The 21,308-nt window shown below is 41.3% G+C and overlaps 1 protein-coding gene across 1 annotated transcript in view; it reads right to left on the bottom strand.

Moving 5' to 3' along the window:
- Positions 1 to 2,233: 2,233 nt before the first annotated feature.
- lca5 (lebercilin LCA5) overlaps positions 2,234 to 21,308 on the bottom strand; it is a 47,177-nt gene continuing 28,102 nt past the window's right edge. The window contains 2 exon segments of the mRNA XM_052468987.1: positions 2,234 to 7,803; positions 8,701 to 8,854. Of these exon segments, the coding sequence (XP_052324947.1) occupies positions 6,908 to 7,803; positions 8,701 to 8,854 (1,050 nt within the window). The 3' untranslated portion in view covers positions 2,234 to 6,907.

Genomic DNA, 21,308 nt, shown 5'->3' on the forward strand with positions numbered 1-21,308 from the left:
GGCGGCAGGGTAGCCTAATGGTTAGAGTGTTGACAGTCTCTGGGGCGGCAGGGTAGCCTAATGGTTAGAGTGTTGACAGTCTCTCTCTAGTGGGGCGGCAGGGTAGCCTAATGGTTAGAGTGTTGACAGTCTCTCTCTAGTGGGGCGGCAGGGTAGCCTAATGGTTAGAGTGTTGACAGTCTCTCTCTAGTGGGGCGGCAGGGTAGCCTAATGGTTAGAGTGTTGACAGTCTCTCTCTAGTGGGGCGGCAGGGTAGCCTAATGGTTAGAGTGTTGACAGTCTCTGGGGCGGCAGGGTAGCCTAATGGTTAGAGTGTTGACAGTCTCTCTAGTGGGGCGGCAGGGTAGCCTAATGGTTAGAGTGTTGACAGTCTCTCTCTAGTGGGGCGGCAGGGTAGCCTAATGGTTAGAGTGTTGACAGTCTCTCTCTAGTGGGGCGGCAGGGTAGCCTAATGGTTAGAGTGTTGACAGTCTCTCTCTAGTGGGGCGGCAGGGTAGCCTAATGGTTAGAGTGTTGACAGTCTCTCTCTAGTGGGGCGGCAGGGTAGCCTAATGGTTAGAGTGTTGACAGTCTCTCTCTAGTGGGGCGGCAGGGTAGCCTAATGGTTAGAGTGTTGACAGTCTCTCTCTAGTGGGGCGGCAGGGTAGCCTAATGGTTAGAGTGTTGACAGTCTCTCTCTCGTGGGGCGGCAGGGTAGCCTAATGGTTAGAGTGTTGACAGTCTCTCTCTCGTGGGGCGGCAGGGTAGCCTAATGGTTAGAGTGTTGGACTAGTAACCGGAAGGTTGCGAGTTCAAACCCCCGAGCTGACAAGGTACAAATCTGTCGTTCTGCCCCTGAACAGGCAGTTAACCCACTAGGCCGTCATTGAAAATAAGAATGTGTTCTTAACTGACCTGCCTAATTAAATAAAGGTTAAATAAAAAATAATGGTTTTAAATTATTTGAAATCTCTCAGTAAGTATCAAGTTTGCCGTAGCTTTCTTCTTCCTGCTTCGTTACTACAGACTCGGTCATCTGAGCCATCTGATTGGCCAGCGGGAGCATAGTGCACTTGATTTCCTCACCAGGCCCAGCAGGAGCATAGTGCACTTGATTTCCTCACCAGGCCAGCGGTAGAATTAAAGTGCGCTTGATTTCCTCACCAGGCCCACCGGGAGCATAGTGCGCTTGATTTCCTCACCAGGCCCAGCGGGAGTGCATATTTCCTCACCAGGCCAGCGGTAGAGTTATAATGCACCTCACCAGGCCCAGCGGGAAGCATTGATTTCCTCACCAGGCCAGCGGTAGAGTTATAGTGCGCTTGATTTCCTCACCAGGCCCAGCGGGAGCATAGTGCACTTGATTTCCTCACCAGGCCAGCGGTAGAGTTATAGTGCGCTTGATTTCCTCACCAGGCCCAGCGGGAGCATAGTGCACTTGATTTCCTCACCAGGCCAGCGGTAGAGTTATAGTGCGCTTGATTTCCTCACCAGGCCCAGCGGGAGCATAGTGCACTTGATTTCCTCACCAGGCCCAGCGGGAGCATAGTGCACTTGATTTCCTCACCAGGCCAGCGGTAGAGTTATAGTGCGCTTGATTTCCTCACCAGGCCCAGCGGGAGCATAGTGCACTTGATTTCCTCACCAGGCCAGCGGTAGAGTTATAGTGCGCTTGATTTCCTCACCAGGCCCAGCGGGAAGACAGAGACCGTCAGACACATGAAATGGCAACAGTTTGCCCGCCCGGCGCGCAGGGCCGCTGCCTGCACCACCAACAGCCCGAGACTAATATTAAAAACATAGGAACACAGGGCTTTATCGTTGGCTCTTTTATACAGAAATGTTTGGAGATCGATTGGTGACCACTGCTTTAGAGGTGGTTCTGTAGCTCAGTTGGTAGAGCATGGCACTTGTAACGCCAGGGTAGTGGGTTCGATTCCCAGGATCACCCATACGTAGAATGTACGCACACATGACTGTAAGTCGCTTTGGATAAAAGCGTCTGCTAAATGGCATATATTATTATATATTATATTATAGGTTAAGACTGAGGAGGGGGGTTCTACTAAGCGAACATATGCAATTGTTTTAAGTTGGTCATACCTATGTATAACAAAATATTTATTTAAAATGATGAAACATTACATTTGGCCTTACTGCTATTAGCCCAGAATTGACTTGTAAATATTGAAGCGCTTTGAATATCAGATTCACACATGGAACATCAGATAGTGTCTGTCGTATACCAGAGATATAAGAAAGATCAGGAAACGATTTTATTTTTGACACATATTTAACCCCTTGGGTGTCCTAGAGCAACACAACATACATAAACATGTTTGTGAGAGACTCACCTTCCCACAGAGGGGTCATATTAGCATGTAGCCTACAGAGGTTTTTGTGAGAAGACCCGATTTTCAGGATGTCTCCTGATCTGACAAACACCGCTATTAGCTCGGCTCAACCAGATATATCTCTAGCATGAACAGACACATTTTTTTTTATGGTGATTTTTGTACTATGCTAATTCGATTTCCGCAGGGCGGGTTAAGAGATAATTAAAAGAGTCTAAACTGTAAGTTTGAAACCTAACTGCCAAACAGGTCTGTACCCATTGGCCCTTTCAGGCTAGTCCCAAATGGCGCCCTATTCCCTATATAGTGTACTACTATAGACCAGAGCCCTATTCCCTATATAGTGCACTACTATAGGCCAGAGCCCTATTCCCTACATAGTGCACTACTTTGGCCAGGGCCCTATTCCCTACATAGTGCACTACTATAGACCAGAGCCCTATTCCCTATATTGTACACTACTATAGACCAGAGCCCTATTCCCTATATAGTGCACTACTATAGACCAGAGCCCTATTCCCTATATAGTGCACTACTATAGACCAGGGCCCTATTCCCTATATAGTACACTACTATAGACCAGAGCCCTATTCCATATATAGTGCACTACTGTTGACCAGAGCCCTATTCCCTATATAGTGCACTACTTTAGACCAGGGCCCTATTCCCTATATAGGACACTACTATAGACCAGAGCCCTATTCCCTATATAGTGGTACTACTATAGACCAGAGCCCTATTCCCTATATAGTGCACTACTTTGGCCAGAGCCCTATTCCCTATATAGTGCACTACTTTGTCCAGAGCCCTATTCCCTATATAGTGCACTACTATAGACCAGAGCCCTATTCCCTATATAGTGGTACTACTATAGACCAGAGCCCTATTCCCTATATAGTGCACTACTATAGACCAGAGCCCTATTCCCTATATAGTGCACTACTTTGGCCAGAGCCCTATTCCCTATATAGTGCACTACTTTGGCCAGAGCCCTATTCCCTATATAGTGCACTACTTTAGACCAGGGCCCTATTCCCTATATAGGACACTACTATAGACCAGAGCCCTATTCCCTATATAGTGCACTACTATAGACCAGAGCCCTATTCCCTATATAGTGCACTACTATAGACCAGGGCCCTATTCCCTATATAGTACACTACTATAGACCAGAGCCCTATTCCCTATATAGTGCACTACTGTTGACCAGAGCCCTATTCCCTATATAGTGCACTACTTTAGACCAGGGCCCTATTCCCTATATAGGACACTACTATAGACCAGAGCCCTATTCCCTATATAGTGGTACTACTATAGACCAGAGCCCTATTCCCTATATAGTGCACTACTATAGACCAGAGCCCTATTCCCTATATAGTGGTACTACTATAGACCAGAGCCCTATTCCCTATATAGTGCACTACTATAGACCAGGGCCCTATTCCCTATATAGTACACTACTATAGACCAGAGCCCTATTCCATATATAGTGCACTACTGTTGACCAGAGCCCTATTCCCTATATAGTGCACTACTTTAGACCAGGGCCCTATTCCCTATATAGGACACTACTATAGACCAGAGCCCTATTCCCTATATAGTGCACTACTATAGACCAGAGCCCTATTCCCTATATAGTGCACTACTATAGACCAGAGCCCTATTCCCTATATAGTGCACTACTTTGACCAGAGCCCTATTCCCTATATAGTACACTACTATAGACCAGGGCCCTATTCCCTATATAGGGCACTACTTTAGACCAGAGCCCTATTCCCTATATAGTGCACTACTATAGACCAGATCCCTATTCCCTATATAGTGCACTAGTATAGACCAGATCCCTATTCCCTATATAGTGCACTACTATAGACCAGAGCCCTATTCCCTATATAGTGTACTACTATAGACCAGAGCCCTATTCCCTATATAGTGCACTACTATAGACCAGAGCCCTATTCCCTATATAGTGCACTACTTTGGCCAGAGCCCTATTCCCTATATAGTGCACTACTATAGACCAGATCCCTATTCCCTATATAGTGCACTACTAAAGACCAGAGCCCTATTCCCTATATAGTGTACTACTATAGACCAGAGCCCTATTCCCTATATAGTGCACTACTATAGACCAGAGCCCTATTCCCTATATAGTGCACTACTTTGGCCAGGGCCCTATTCCCTATATAGTGCACTACTATAGACCAGAGCCCTATTCCCTATATAGTACACTACTATAGACCAGAGCCCTATTCCCTATATAGGACACTACTATAGACCAGAGCCCTATTCCCTATATAGTGCACTACTATAGACCAGAGCCCTATTCCCTATATAGTGCACTACTTTAGACCAGAGCTCGATGGGCTGGTTAAAAGTAGTGCACTAAATATGGAAAAAAGGTGCCATTTGATGCACACTTCAAAATAAAAGTAATAGCTGTACACTCAAGCTACACTACATGACCAAAAGTATGTGGACACCTGCTTGTCCAACATCTCATTCCAAAATCATGGGTATTAATATGGACTTGGTCCCCCCTTTCCTGCTATAACAGCCTCCACTCTTCTGGGAAGGATTTCCACTAGATGCTGGAACATTGCTGGTATAACAGCCTCCACTCTTCTGGGAAGGCTTTCCACTAGATGTTGGAACATTGCTGCTATAACAGCCTCCACTCTTCTGGGAAGGCTTTCCACTAGATGTTGGAACATTGCTGCTATAACAGCCTCTACTCTTCTGGGAAGGCTTTCCACTAGATGTAGGAACATTGCTGCTATAACAGCCTCCACTCTTCTGGGAAGACTTTCCACTAGATGTTGGAACATTGCTGCTATAACAGCCTCCACTCTTCTGGGAAGGCTTTCCACTAGATGTTGGAACATTGATGCTATAACAGCCTCTACTCTTCTGGGAAGGCTTTCCACTAGATGTAGGAACATTGCTGCTATAACAGCCTCCACTCTTCTGGGAAGGCTTTCCACTAGATGTAGGAACATTGCTGCTATAACAGCCTCCACTCTTCTGGGAAGGCTTTCCACTAGATGTTGGAACATTGCTGCAGGGACTTGCTTCCATTCAACCACAAGAGCATTAGTGAGGTCAGGGACTGATGTTGGATGATTAGGCCTGGCTCAAAGTCGGCATTCCAATTCATCCCAAAGGTGTTCGATGGGGTTGAGGTCAGGGCTCTGTGCAGGCCAGTCAAGTTCTTCCACACAAATCTCGACAAACCATTTCTGTATAGATCTATCTTTGTGCACGGGGGCACTGTCATGCTGAAACAGGAAAGGGCCTTCCCCAAACTGTTGCCACAACATTGGAAGCACAGAATCATCTAGAATGTCATTGTATGTTGTGGCGTTAAGATTTCCCTTCACTGGAACTAAGAGGCCCGAACCATGGAAAACATCCCCAGACCATTATTCCTCCTCCACCAAACATTACAGTTGTCTGTATGCATTGGGGCAGGTAGCGTTTTCCTGGCATCTGCTAAACCCAGATTCATCCGTCACGCTGCCAGATGGTGAAACGTGATTAGTTTCCACTGCTCCAGAGTCCAATGGCGGCGAGCTTTACACCACTCCAGCCGACACTTGGCATTGCGCATAGTGATATTAGGCTTGTATGCGGCTGCTCAGCCATGGAAACCCATTTCCTAAAGGTCCCGACTGACAGTTATTGTGCTGACTTTGCTTCCAGAGGCAATTTGGAACTCGGTAGTGAGTTTTGCAACAGACGGTTTGTATGCGCTACACACTTCAGCAACTCGGCGGACCCGTTCTGTGAGCTTGTGTGGCCTACCACTTCACGGCTGAGACGTTGTTGCTCCTAGACGTTTCCACCTCACATTATCAGCACTTACAGTTGACCGGGACAGCTCTAGCAGGGCAGAAATTTCACGAACTGACTTGTTGGAAAGGTGTCATCCTATGACGGTGCCACGTTGAAAGTCACTGTGCTCTTCAGTAAGATCATTCCTACTGACAATGTTTGTCTATGGAGATTGCATGGCTGTGTGCTCGATTTTATACATCTGTCAGCAACAGGTGTGGCTGAAACAGTGAAATCCACTAATTTGAAGGGGTGTCCACATACTTTTGTATATACAATGTATCTCTGATGCAACAATTCAATAACCAACGTTAATAAAGCTGTCAACATCACAGCTGCTTCATCTGTGCATCATTCAACGTTAAAGCGGTCTTCATTAGGGCACCATTTTGAGGCGGAGCCTAAGTCTGTCTGAAAATGCTGCTGTTCTTCCTTGACTTTACAGACTCCCCTGAGCAACATACACACATGGTATTGACACACACACACTGAGAGACATTGATCTATCACATAAAACAGTCCATAACCAGGCTGAGATTGATCTGATAGCAGAACAAATAAGACTTAGTGCTTTTAAAACCCTGTGAAAACCCAACCACCGGGTCCCACCCTTAGTATAGTGATTAACAGCCTCAACGGCCAATCCAAGTGTCACTTCCTCCTTCGTTGACTAATCAGACCGCGAGTTCCTACTCAACAGACAAATATAATATTTTTTGTTAAATAAAAAAGTGATTTGATCAAAGTTTGAGTTCCTCGATGTCGTCGTCGAAGGAAGCAACGGCTCGTACGGTCGGCCTGCTCTCGGTCACGTGGAGGGAGGAAAGGAAGGGTCCAAGGGGGCCTGTTGGGGCCCTGGGCTCAAAGGGGAAAAAGCCCTCTCTGCAGTCGCGGGGCCCGGTGAGGGTGGAAGTGGGAGGGTTAAGGAGGACGTCTGGGGGGCTGTCGGAGATCGGGGAGGGGCTGGATGGGGGGCCAAAGAGCTGCTGCAATAAAGTAGACTTCCTCTCCTTTCCCGGGCCTGGTCCTAGTCCTCCTCTCTCCTCTCTCTCTGACCGCCCCAGCAGAGCGTCCAGAGCCGAGGGCGGCGGTGGGGTTGGGAAGCCTGTACCCCCTCGTGGGGCCGGCCGTCCAAAGGACGGGGCGTAGCTACCGAAAGCCAGGTCCTCGCTTGAGTTCTGAGCCCTCATCCCTCTCCTCCCAGTCCCCACTCCTGGACCCAAACCGCTCTCTGCCCCGCCTCGCCCTGACTTGCCCCCCTCCTTGCCCCCCGATCCCCCACGCAGACCGCCCATCTCCTCCGGCTCAGTGTAGCTGAAGATGGAAGGGTTCTGGTTCCGTGGGTCGGAGAGCCGTGGAGGAGAACGTGCAGTGGAACCTGAGCTAGACTCCAGGGGTTCTGGGTCAACCTCGTAGAACAGCCCAGCGTTCTGGGGTGGCTCATTCTGCTTGTCAATTTCCCTCAGCTTTGCCAATAGTTGCTCCTTCCTGCGACGCTCTGCCTCCGCCACTTCCTGTCTGGCTAGCGCCTCTTGGTTCCGCCTCGCAACCTCTTCCTGGACTTGGCCACGCCTCTTCCTGTTCTCTTCCTCCTTATGGATCAGCCTCTTACTCTCCTCCTCCTCTTTCTCCCAGCCTGTGTAGAGAGAGAGACAGAAAGAGAGAAATATGGTTCAGGATATGGTTATACGCGTGGTGGTGCTGGTCAGAGTACGTTCAGGATATGGTTATACGTGGTGCTGGTCAGAGTACGTTCAGGATATGGTTATACGTGGTGCTGGTCAGAGTACGTTCAGGATATGGTTATACGTGGTGCTGGTCAGAGTACGTTCAGGATATGGTTATACGTGATGCTGGTCAGAGTACGTTCAGGATATGGTTATACGTGGTGCTGGTCAGAGTACGTTCAGGATATGGTTATGGTGGTGGTGGTGGTGCTGGTCAGAGTACGTTCAGGATATGGTTATACGTGGTGCTGGTCAGAGTACGTTCAGGATATGGTTATGGTGGTGGTGCTGGTCAGAGTACGTTCAGGATATGGGTGGTGGTGGTGCTGGTCAGAGTACGTTCAGGATATGGTTATACGTGGTGCTGGTCAGAGTACGTTCAGGATATGGTTATACGTGGTGCTGGTCAGAGTACGTTCAGGATATGGTTATACGTGGTGCTGGTCAGAGTACGTTCAGGATAGGGTTATACGTGGTGCTGGTCAGAGTACGTTCAGGATATGGTTATACGTGGTGCTGGTCAGAGTACGTTCAGGATATGGTTATACGTGGTGCTGGTCAGAGTACGTTCAGGATATGGTTATACGTGGTGCTGGTCAGAGTACGTTCAGGATATGGTTATACGTGGTGCTGGTCAGAGTACGTTCAGGATATGGTTATACGTGGTGCTGGTCAGAGTACGTTCAGGATATGGTTATACGTGGTGCTGGTCAGAGTACGTTCAGGATATGGTTATACGTGGTGCTGGTCAGAGTACGTTCAGGATATGGTTATACGTGGTGGTGCTGTGGTTGTAATTCTCTCACCATCTCTCAGTCTCTTGGTCTTTTCCTCAAGTGTGTCCAACTCCAGGTCAATCCTCTGCTTCTCCCTCTCTCCCTCCTTCTGTACCCTCTCTCGCTCCCCTCTCTCCTTTCTCTCCTCAGTCTCCTTCGGCCTTCGCTCTGCTATGTCAACCTCCTGTCCAGAGAAGGAGAGAGAGCGAGACAAAGGGAGAGGGGGAGAGAGGACATCCATACAGACATCTTGGTTATTCCATCAACAAGCTGTTCAAAACCAGTGGGAATGGTTACATTTTTTACCTTTTCAATTATATATTATAGGAGGTAGCAGCCTATCAGATGGAGGCATGGCTTATTGGAGGAGTGGCTTATTGGAGGCGTGGCTTATTGGAGGCGTGGCTTATTGGAGGCGTGGCTTATTGGGGGCGTGGTTTATTGGAGGAGTGGCTTATTGGGGGCGTGACTTATTGGAGGCGTGGCTTATTGGAGGCGTGGCTTATTGGAGGAGTGGCTTATTGGAGGAGTGGCTTATTGGAGGAGTGGCTTATTGGGGGCGTGGCTTATTGGAGGAGTGACTTGTTGGAGGCATGGCTTATTGGAGGAGTGGCTTATTGGAGGAGTGGCTTATTGGAGGAGTGGCTTATTGGGGGCGTGGTTTATTGGAGGAGTGACTTATTGGAGGCGTGGCTTATTGGAGGAGTGGCTTATTGGAGGCGTGGCTTATTGGAGGCGTGGCTTATTGGAGGAGTGGCTTATTGGAGGCGTGGCTTATTGGAGGAGTGGCTTATTGGAGGAGTGGCTTATTGGAGGTGTGGCTTATTGGAGGAGTGGCTTATTGGAGGAGTGCTATAGTCTACCACCATCTGAATGGTTATGGGTCTGTATGGTTATGGGTCTGAATTAATAACTGTTATAGTCTACCACCATCTGAATGGTTATGGGTCTGAATTAATAACTGCTATAGTCTACCACCATCTGAATGGTTATGGGTCTGAATGGTTATGGGTCTGAATGGGTCTGAATTAATAACTGATATAGTCTACCACCATCTGAATGGTTATGGGTCTGAATTAATAACTGCTATAGTCTACCACCATCTGAATGGTTATGGGTCTGAATGGTTATGGGTCTGAATTAATAACTGCTATAGTCTACCACCATCTAAATGGTTATGGGTCTGAATTAATAACTGCTATAGTCTACCACCATCTGAATGGTTATGGGTCTGAATGGTTATGGGTCTGAATTAATAACTGCTATAGTCTACCACCATCTGAATGGTTATGGGTCTGAATTAATAACTGCTATAGGAATTATGGGTCTGAATTAATAACTGTTATAGCCTACCACCATCTGAATGGTTATGGGTCTGAATTAATAACTGTTATAGTCTACCACCATCTGAATGGTTATGGGTCTGAATTTATGGGTCTGAATGGTTATGGGTCTGAATGGTTATGGGTCTGAACTAATAACTGCTATAGTCTACCACCATCTGAATGGTTATGGGTCTGAATTAATAACTGCTATAGTCTACCACCATCTGAATGGTTATGGGTCTGAATTAATAACTGCTATAGTCTACCACCATCTGAATGGTTATGGGTCTGAATGGTTATGGGTCTGAATTAATAACTGCTATAGTCTACCACCATCTGAATGGTTATGGGTCTGAATTAATAACTGCTATAGTCTACCACCATCTGAATGGTTATGGGTCTGAATGGTTATGGGTCTGAATTAATAACTGGTCTACCACCATCTGAATGGTTATGGGTCTGAATTAATAACTGCTATAGTCTACCACCATCTGAATGGTTATTGATCTGAATGGTTATGGGCTGAATTAATAACTGCTATAGTCTACCACCATCTGAATGGTTATTGATCTGAATGGTTATGGGCCTGAATTAATAACTGCTATAGTCTACCACCATCTGAATGGTTATTGATCTGAATGGTTATGGGTCTGAATTAATAACTGCTATAGTCTACCACCATCTGAATGGTTATGGGTCTGAATTAATAACTGCTATAGTCTACCACCATCTGAATGGTTATTGGTCTGAATTAATAACTGCTATAGTCTACCACCATCTGAATGGTTATTGATCTGAATGGTTATGGGTCTGAATTAATAACTGATATAGTCTACCACCATCTGAATGGTTATTGGTCTGAATGGTTATGGGTCTGAATTAATAACTGCTATAGTCTACCACCATCTGAATGGTTATGGGTCTGAATGGTAAATTAATAACTGCTATAGTCTACCACCATCTGAATGGTTATGGGTCTGAATGGTTATTCTGATGGGTCTGAATTAATAACTGCTATAGTCTACCACCATCTGAATGGTTATGGGTCTGAATTAATAACTGCTATAGTCTACCACCATCTGAATGGTTATGGGTCTGAATTAATAACTGCTATAGTCTACCACCATCTGAATGGTTATTGATCTGAATGGTTATGGGCCTGAATTAATAACTGCTATAGTCTACCACCATCTGAATGGTTATTGGTCTGAATTAATAACTGCTATAGTCTACCACCATCTGAATGGTTATTGATCTGAATGGTTATGGGCCTGAATTAATAACTGCTATAGTCTACCACCATCTGAATGGTTATTGATCTGAATGGTTATGGGTCTGAATTAATAACGCTATAGTCTACTGCGATTGCGCGTTCGCTCTTCTTTCAAACTATTGACTGCTGTTTTTTAACATTCACCAAACAACAGCTTTGCTTCCCTCTTCGATTAGTCTAAAAGATTCTGCATGGCCCCCTCAGATCCTCATAAAGTTCTACAGCTGCATCATTGAGAGCATCTTGACTGGCTGCCTAAAAATGATCAAAAGACTCTTGCCACCAAGACAAACTGTTCTCTCTGCTACCGTCTCTCTGCTACCCTGAACAGCTTCTACCCCCAAGCCATAAGACTGATCAATAGTTCAATAGTTAATCAAATAGCCACCCAGTCTTTCTGCGTTAACCCTTTCTGCACTCTTTATACTCGTCACATACGCTGCTGCTACTGTTTACTATCTGTCATTTTATTCCTAGTTATATGTACATATCTACCTCAAACTACCTCGTACTGCTGCACATCCACTCAGTACTGGTACCCCGTGTATATAGCCAAGTTATTATCTCGTACTGCTGCACATCGACTCAGTACTGACACCGTGTGTATAGCCAAGTTATTACCTCAGTACTGGTACCATGTGTACATAGCCTAGTTATTACCTCAGTACTGGTACCATTTCACTGTTAGTCTACACCTGTTGTTTACACCTGTTGTTTACCATGTTGTTTAGTCTGTTGTTTACCTCAGTTGTTTACATCTGTTGTTTACATCTGTTGTTTACATCTGTTGTTTACGCATGTTGTTTACATCTGTTGTTTACGCATGTTGTTTACATCTGTTGTTTACATCTGTTGTTTACATCTGTTGTTTACACCTGTTGTTTACGCATGTTGTTTACCATGTTGTTTACATCTGTTGTTTACGCATGTTGTTTACCATGTTGTTTATATCTGTTGTTTACACCTGTTGTTTACGCATGTTGTTTACGCATGTTGATTACATCTGTTGTTTACGCATGTTGTTTACGCATGTTGTTTACATCTGTACTGTTTACCATGTTGTTTAGCCTAGTTGTTTACATCTGTTGTTTATGCATGTTGTTTACATCTGTTGTTTAGCATGTTGTTTACATCTGTTGTTTATGCATGTTGTTTACATCTGTTGTTTATGCATGTTGATTACATCTGTTGTTTACATCTGTTGTTTATGCATGTTGTTTACATCTGTTGTTTACGCATGTTGTTTACGCATGTTGTTTACATCTGTTGTTTATGCATGTTGTTTACATCTGTTGTTTATGCATGTTGATTACATCTGTTGTTTACATCTGTTGTTTATGCATGTTGATTACATCTGTTGTTTACATCTGTTGTTTACGCATGTTGTTTACGCATGTTGTTTACATCTGTTGTTTACGCATGTTGTTTACGCATGTTGTTTACGCATGTTGTTTACATCTGTTGTTTATGCATGTTGTTTACATCTGTTGTTTACATCTGTTGTTTACGCATGTTGTTTACGCATGTTGTTTACATCTGTTGTTTACGCATGTTGTTTACGCATGTTGTTTACATCTGTTGTTTATGCATGTTGTTTACATCTGTTGTTTATGCATGTTGATTACATCTGTTGTTTACATCTGTTGTTTATGCATGTTGTTTACATCTGTTGTTTACATCTGTTGTTTACGCATGTTGTTTACGCATGTTGTTTACATCTGTTGTTTACGCATGTTGTTTACGCATGTTGTTTACGCATGTTGTTTACATCTGTTGTTTACATCTGTTGTTTACGCATGTTGTTTACATCTGTTGTTTACATCTGTTGTTTACGCATGTTGTTTACATCTGTTGTTTATGCATGTTGTTTATGCATGTTGTTTACATCTGTTGTTTACGCATGTTGTTTACGCATGTTGTTTACATCTGTTGTTTACGCATGTTGTTTACGCATGTTGTTTACGCATGTTGTTTACATCTGTTGTTTACATCTGTTGTTTACGCATGTTGTTTACGCATGTTGTTTACATCTGTTGTTTACGCATGTTGTTTACGCATGTTGTTTATGCATGTTGTTTACATCTGTTGTTTACATCTGTTGTTTACGCATGTTGTTTACGCATGTTGTTTACATCTGTTGTTTATGCATGTTGTTTACATCTGTTGTTTACGCATGTTGTTTACGCATGTTGTTTACGCATGTTGTTTACATCTGTTGTTTACATCTGTTGTTTACATCTGTTGTTTACGCATGTTGTTTACGCATGTTGTTTACATCTGTTGTTTACGCATGTTGTTTACATCTGTTGTTTACGCATGTTGTTTACGCATGTTGTTTACGCATGTTGTTTATGCATGTTGTTTACATCTGTTGTTTACGCATGTTGTTTACGCATGTTGTTTACATCTGTTGTTTACGCATGTTGTTTACGCATGTTGTTTACATCTGTTGTTTACGCATGTTGTTTACGCATGTTGTTTATGCATGTTGTTTATGCATGTTGTTTATGCATGTTGTTTACATCTGTTGTTTACGCATGTTGTTTACGCATGTTGTTTACGCATGTTGATTACACCTGTTGTTTACACCTGTTGTTTACACATGTTGTTTACGCATGTTGTTTACATCTGTTGTTTATGCATGTTGTTTATGCATGTTGTTTATGCATGTTGTTTATGCATGTTGTTTACATGTTGTTTATGCATGTTGTTTATGCATGTTGTTTATGCATGTTGTTTACGCATGTTGTTTACGCATGTTGTTTATGCATGTTGTTTATGCATGTTGTTTATGCATGTTGTTTATGCATGTTGTTTACGCATGTTGTTTATGCATGTTGTTTATGCATGTTGTTTATGCATGTTGTTTATGCATGTTGTTTATGCATGTTGTTTATGCATGTTGTTTACATCTGTTGTTTACGCATGTTGTTTACGCATGTTGTTTACATCTGTTGTTTACGCATGTTGTTTACGCATGTTGTTTACATCTGTTGTTTACGCATGTTGTTTATGCATGTTGTTTACGCATGTTGTTTACGCATGTTGTTTACGCATGTTGTTTACATCTGTTGTTTACGCATGTTGTTTACGCATGTTGTTTACATCTGTTGTTTACGCATGTTGTTTACGCATGTTGTTTACGCATGTTGTTTACGCATGTTGTTTATGCATGTTGTTTATGCATGATGTTTACGCATGTTGTTTACGCATGTTGTTTACATCTGTTGTTTACGCATGTTGTTTACGCATGTTGTTTATGCATGTTGTTTACGCATGTTGTTTACGCCTGTTGTTTACATCTGTTGTTTACGCATGTTGTTTACATCTGTTGTTTACATCTGTTGTTTACGCATGTTGTTTACGCATGTTGTTTACATCTGTTGTTTACATCTGTTGTTTACGCCTGTTGTTTACGCATGTTGTTTACACATGTTGTTTACATCTGTTGTTTACGCATGTTGTTTACATCTGTTGTTTACGCATGTTGTTTACGCATGTTGTTTACACCTGTTGTTTACATCTGTTGTTTACGCATGTTGTTTACATGTTGTTTACGCATGTTGTTTACGCATGTTGTTTACATCCTGTTGTTTACGCATGTTGTTTACGCATGTTGTTTACGCATGTTGTTTACATCTGTTGTTTACATCTGTTGTTTACGCATGTTGTTTACGCATGTTGTTTACGCATGTTGTTTACGCATGTTGTTTACACATGTTGTTTACGCATGTTGTTTACGCATGTTGTTTACATCTGTTGTTTACATCTGTTGTTTACATCTGTTGTTTACGCATGTTGTTTACGCATGTTGTTTACGCCTGTTGTTTACACCTGTTGTTTACATCTGTTGTTTACGCATGTTGTTTACATCTGTTGTTTACATCTGTTGTTTACGCCTGTTGTTTACGCATGTTGTTTACGCATGTTGTTTACACCTGTTGTTTACACCTGTTGTTTACATCTGTTGTTTACGCATGTTGTTTACGCATGTTGTTTACATCTGTTGTTTACGCATGTTGTTTACATCTGTTGTTTATGCCTGTTGTTTACGCATGTTGTTTACGCATGTTGTTTACACCTGTTGTTTACACCTGTTGTTTACATCTGTTGTTTACGCATGTTGTTTACGCATGTTGTTTACGCATGTTGTTTACATCTGTTGTTTACGCATGTTGTTTACGCATGTTGTTTACATCTGTTGTTTACTCATGTTGTTTACGCATGTTGTTTACGCATGTTGTTTATGCATGTTGTTTACGCATGTTGTTTACGCATGTTGTTTACGCATGTTGTTTACATCTGTTGTTTACGCATGTTGTTTACGCATGTTGTTTACGCATGTTGTTTACATCTGTTGTTTACATCTGTTGTTTACGCATGTTGTTTACGCATGTTGTTTACGCATGTTGTTTACATCTGTTGTTTACGCATGTTGTTTACGCATGTTGTTTACACCTGTTGTTTACGTTGTTTATGCATGTTGTTTACATCTGTTGTTTACATCTGTTGTTTACATCTGTTGTTTACATCTGTTGTTTACGCATGTTGTTTACGCATGTTGTTTACATCTGTTGTTTACACCTGTTGTTTACACCTGTTGTTTACGCATGTTGTTTACGCATGTTGTTTACATCTGTTGTTTACACATGTTGTTTACACCTGTTGTTTACGCATGTTGTTTACATCTGTTGTTTACACATGTTGTTTACATGTTGTTTACACATGTTGTTTACACCTGTTGTTTACGCATGTTGTTTACGCATGTTGTTTACGCATGTTGTTTACATCTGTTGTTTACGCATGTTGTTTATGCATGTTGTTTACACCTGTTGTTTACGCATGTTGTTTATGCATGTTGTTTACATCTGTTGTTTACATCTGTTGTTTACATCTGTTGTTCACATCTGTTGTTTACGCATGTTGTTTACGCATGTTGTTTACATCTGTTGTTTATGCATGTTGTTTACGCATGTTGTTTACATCTGTTGTTTACGCATGTTGTTTACGCATGTTGTTTACATCTGTTGTTTACATCTGTTGTTTATGCATGTTGATTACATCTGTTGTTTACATCTGTTGTTTACGCATGTTGTTTACGCATGTTGTTTACATCTGTTGTTTACGCATGTTGTTTACGCATGTTGTTTACGCATGTTGTTTACATCTGTTGTTTACATCTGTTGTTTACGCATGTTGTTTACATCTGTTGTTTACATCTGTTGTTTACGCATGTTGTTTACATCTGTTGTTTATGCATGTTGTTTATGCATGTTGTTTACATCTGTTGTTTACGCATGTTGTTTACGCATGTTGATTACATCTGTTGTTTACGCATGTTGTTTACGCATGTTGTTTACGCATGTTGTTTACATCTGTTGTTTACATCTGTTGTTTACGCATGTTGTTTACGCATGTTGATTACATCTGTTGTTTACGCATGTTGTTTACGCATGTTGTTTATGCATGTTGTTTACATCTGTTGTTTACATCTGTTGTTTACGCATGTTGTTTACATCTGTTGTTTATGCATGTTGTTTACATCTGTTGTTTACGCATGTTGTTTACGCATGTTGTTTATGCATGTTGTTTACATCTGTTGTTTACATCTGTTGTTTACATCTGTTGTTTACGCATGTTGTTTACGCATGTTGTTTACATCTGTTGTTTATGCATGTTGTTTACATCTGTTGTTTACGCATGTTGTTTACGCATGTTGTTTACGCATGTTGTTTATGCATGTTGTTTACATCTGTTGTTTACGCATGTTGTTTACGCATGTTGTTTACATCTGTTGTTTACGCATGTTGTTTACGCATGTTGATTACATCTGTTGTTTACGCATGTTGTTTACGCATGTTGTTTATGCATGTTGTTTATGCATGTTGTTTATGCATGTTGTTTATGCATGTTGTTTATGCATGTTGTTTACATCTGTTGTTTACGCATGTTGTTTACGCATGTTGTTTACGCATGTTGATTACACTGTTGTTTACACCTGTTGTTTACACATGTTGTTTACGCATGTTGTTTACATCTGTTGTTTATGCATGTTGTTTATGCATGTTGTTTATGCATGTTGTTTATGCATGTTGTTTATGCATGTTGTTTATGCATGTTGTTTATGCATGTTGTTTATGCATGTTGTTTATGCATGTTGTTTACGCATGTTGTTTACGCATGTTGTTTATGCATGTTGTTTATGCATGTTGTTTATGCATGTTGTTTATGCATGTTGTTTATGCATGTTGTTTACGCATGTTGTTTATGCATGTTGTTTATGCATGTTGTTTATGCATGTTGTTTATGCATGTTGTTTATGCATGTTGTTTACATCTGTTGTTTACGCATGTTGTTTACGCATGTTGTTTACATCTGTTGTTTACGCATGTTGTTTACGCATGTTGTTTACATCTGTTGTTTACGCATGTTGTTTATGCATGTTGTTTACGCATGTTGTTTACGCATGTTGTTTACGCATGTTGTTTACATCTGTTGTTTACGCATGTTGTTTACGCATGTTGTTTACATCTGTTGTTTACGCATGTTGTTTACGCATGTTGTTTACGCATGTTGTTTACGCATGTTGTTTATGCATGTTGTTTATGCATGATGTTTACATCTGTTGTTTACGCATGTTGTTTACATCTGTTGTTTACGCATGTTGTTTACGCATGTTGTTTATGCATGTTGTTTACGCATGTTGTTTACGCCTGTTGTTTACATCTGTTGTTTACGCATGTTGTTTACATCTGTTGTTTACATCTGTTGTTTACGCATGTTGTTTACGCATGTTGTTTACATCTGTTGTTTACATCTGTTGTTTACGCCTGTTGTTTACGCATGTTGTTTACACATGTTGTTTACATCTGTTGTTTACGCATGTTGTTTACATCTGTTGTTTACGCATGTTGTTTACGCATGTTGTTTACACCTGTTGTTTACATGATCTGTTGTTTACGCATGTTGTTTACACATGTTGTTTACGCATGTTGTTTACGCATGTTGTTTACGCATGTTGTTTACGCATGTTGTTTACACCTGTTGTTTACGCATGTTGTTTACGCATGTTGTTTACGCATGTTGTTTACGCATGTTGTTTACATCTGTTGTTTACATCTGTTGTTTACGCATGTTGTTTACGCATGTTGTTTACGCATGTTGTTTACGCATGTTGTTTACACCTGTTGTTTACGCATGTTGTTTACGCATGTTGTTTACGCATGTTGTTTACACCTGTTGTTTACATCTGTTGTTTACATCTGTTGTTTACGCATGTTGTTTACATCTGTTGTTTACATCTGTTGTTTACATCTGTTGTTTACATCTGTTGTTTACATCTGTTGTTTACGCATGTTGTTTACGCATGTTGTTTACGCCTGTTGTTTACACCTGTTGTTTACATCTGTTGTTTACGCATGTTGTTTACGCATGTTGTTTACACCTGTTGTTTACGCATGTTGTTTACGCATGTTGTTTACACCTGTTGTTTACACCTGTTGTTTACATCTGTTGTTTACATCTGTTGTTTACGCATGTTGTTTATGCATGTTGTTTACGCATGTTGTTTACGCATGTTGTTTACGCATGTTGTTTACGCATGTTGATTACACCTGTTGTTTACACCTGTTGTTTACACATGTTGTTTACGCATGTTGTTTACATCTGTTGTTTATGCATGTTGTTTATGCATGTTGTTTATGCATGTTGTTTATGCATGTTGTTTATGCATGTTGTTTATGCATGTTGTTTATGCATGTTGTTTATGCATGTTGTTTATGCATGTTGTTTATGCATGTTGTTTACGCATGTTGTTTATGCATGTTGTTTATGCATGTTGTTTATGCATGTTGTTTATGCATGTTGTTTACGCATGTTGTTTATGCATGTTGTTTATGCATGTTGTTTATGCATGTTGTTTATGCATGTTGTTTATGCATGTTGTTTATGCATGTTGTTTACATCTGTTGTTTACGCATGTTGTTTACGCATGTTGTTTACATCTGTTGTTTACGCATGTTGTTTACGCATGTTGTTTACATCTGTTGTTTACGCATGTTGTTTATGCATGTTGTTTACGCATGTTGTTTACGCATGTTGTTTACGCATGTTGTTTACATCTGTTGTTTACGCATGTTGTTTACGCATGTTGTTTACATCTGTTGTTTACACATGTTGTTTACGCATGTTGTTTACGCATGTTGTTTACGCATGTTGTTTATGCATGTTGTTTATGCATGATGTTTACGCATGTTGTTTACGCATGTTGTTTACATCTGTTGTTTACGCATGTTGTTTACGCATGTTGTTTATGCATGTTGTTTACGCATGTTGTTTACGCCTGTTGTTTACATCTGTTGTTTACGCATGTTGTTTACATCTGTTGTTTACATCTGTTGTTTACGCATGTTGTTTACGCATGTTGTTTACATCTGTTGTTTACATCTGTTGTTTACGCCTGTTGTTTACGCATGTTGTTTACACATGTTGTTTACATCTGTTGTTTACGCATGTTGTTTACATCTGTTGTTTACGCATGTTGTTTACGCATGTTGTTTACACCTGTTGTTTACATCTGTTGTTTACGCATGTTGTTTACACATGTTGTTTACATCTGTTGTTTACGCATGTTGTTTACGCATGTTGTTTACGCATGTTGTTTACACTGTTGTTTACGCATGTTGTTTACGCATGTTGTTTACGCATGTTGTTTACATCTGTTGTTTACATCTGTTGTTTACGCATGTTGTTTACGCATGTTGTTTACGCATGTTGTTTACGCATGTTGTTTACACCTGTTGTTTACGCATGTTGTTTACGCATGTTGTTTACATCTGTTGTTTACATCTGTTGTTTACATCTGTTGTTTACGCATGTTGTTTACGCATGTTGTTTACGCCTGTTGTTTACACCTGTTGTTTACATCTGTTGTTTACGCATGTTGTTTACATCTGTTGTTTACATCTGTTGTTTACGCCTGTTGTTTACGCATGTTGTTTACGCATGTTGTTTACACCTGTTGTTTACACCTGTTGTTTACATCTGTTGTTTACGCATGTTGTTTACGCATGTTGTTTACATCTGTTGTTTACGCATGTTGTTTACATCTGTTGTTTATGCCTGTTGTTTACGCATGTTGTTTACGCATGTTGTTTACACCTGTTGTTTACACCTGTTGTTTACATCTGTTGTTTACGCATGTTGTTTACGCATGTTGTTTACGCATGTTGTTTACATCTGTTGTTTACGCATGTTGTTTACGCATGTTGTTTACATCTGTTGTTTACTCATGTTGTTTACGCATGTTGTTTACGCATGTTGTTTATGCATGTTGTTTACGCATGTTGTTTACGCATGTTGTTTACGCATGTTGTTTACATCTGTTGTTTACGCATGTTGTTTACGCATGTTGTTTACGCATGTTGTTTACATCTGTTGTTTACATCTGTTGTTTACGCATGTTGTTTACGCATGTTGTTTACGCATGTTGTTTACATCTGTTGTTTACGCATGTTGTTTACGCATGTTGTTTACACCTGTTGTTTACGCATGTTGTTTATGCATGTTGTTTACATCTGTTGTTTACATCTGTTGTTTACATCTGTTGTTTACATCTGTTGTTTACGCATGTTGTTTACGCATGTTGTTTACATCTGTTGTTTACACCTGTTGTTTACACCTGTTGTTTACGCATGTTGTTTACGCATGTTGTTTACATCTGTTGTTTACACATGTTGTTTACACCTGTTGTTTACGCATGTTGTTTACATCTGTTGTTTACACATGTTGTTTACACATGTTGTTTACACATGTTGTTTACACCTGTTGTTTACGCATGTTGTTTACGCATGTTGTTTACGCATGTTGTTTACATCTGTTGTTTACGCATGTTGTTTATGCATGTTGTTTACACCTGTTGTTTACGCATGTTGTTTATGCATGTTGTTTACATCTGTTGTTTACATCTGTTGTTTACATCTGTTGTTCACATCTGTTGTTTACGCATGTTGTTTACGCATGTTGTTTACATCTGTTGTTTA

This window comes from Oncorhynchus keta, chromosome 19, assembly GCF_023373465.1.
Source record: "Oncorhynchus keta strain PuntledgeMale-10-30-2019 chromosome 19, Oket_V2, whole genome shotgun sequence".
NCBI lineage: Eukaryota > Metazoa > Chordata > Actinopteri > Salmoniformes > Salmonidae > Oncorhynchus > Oncorhynchus keta.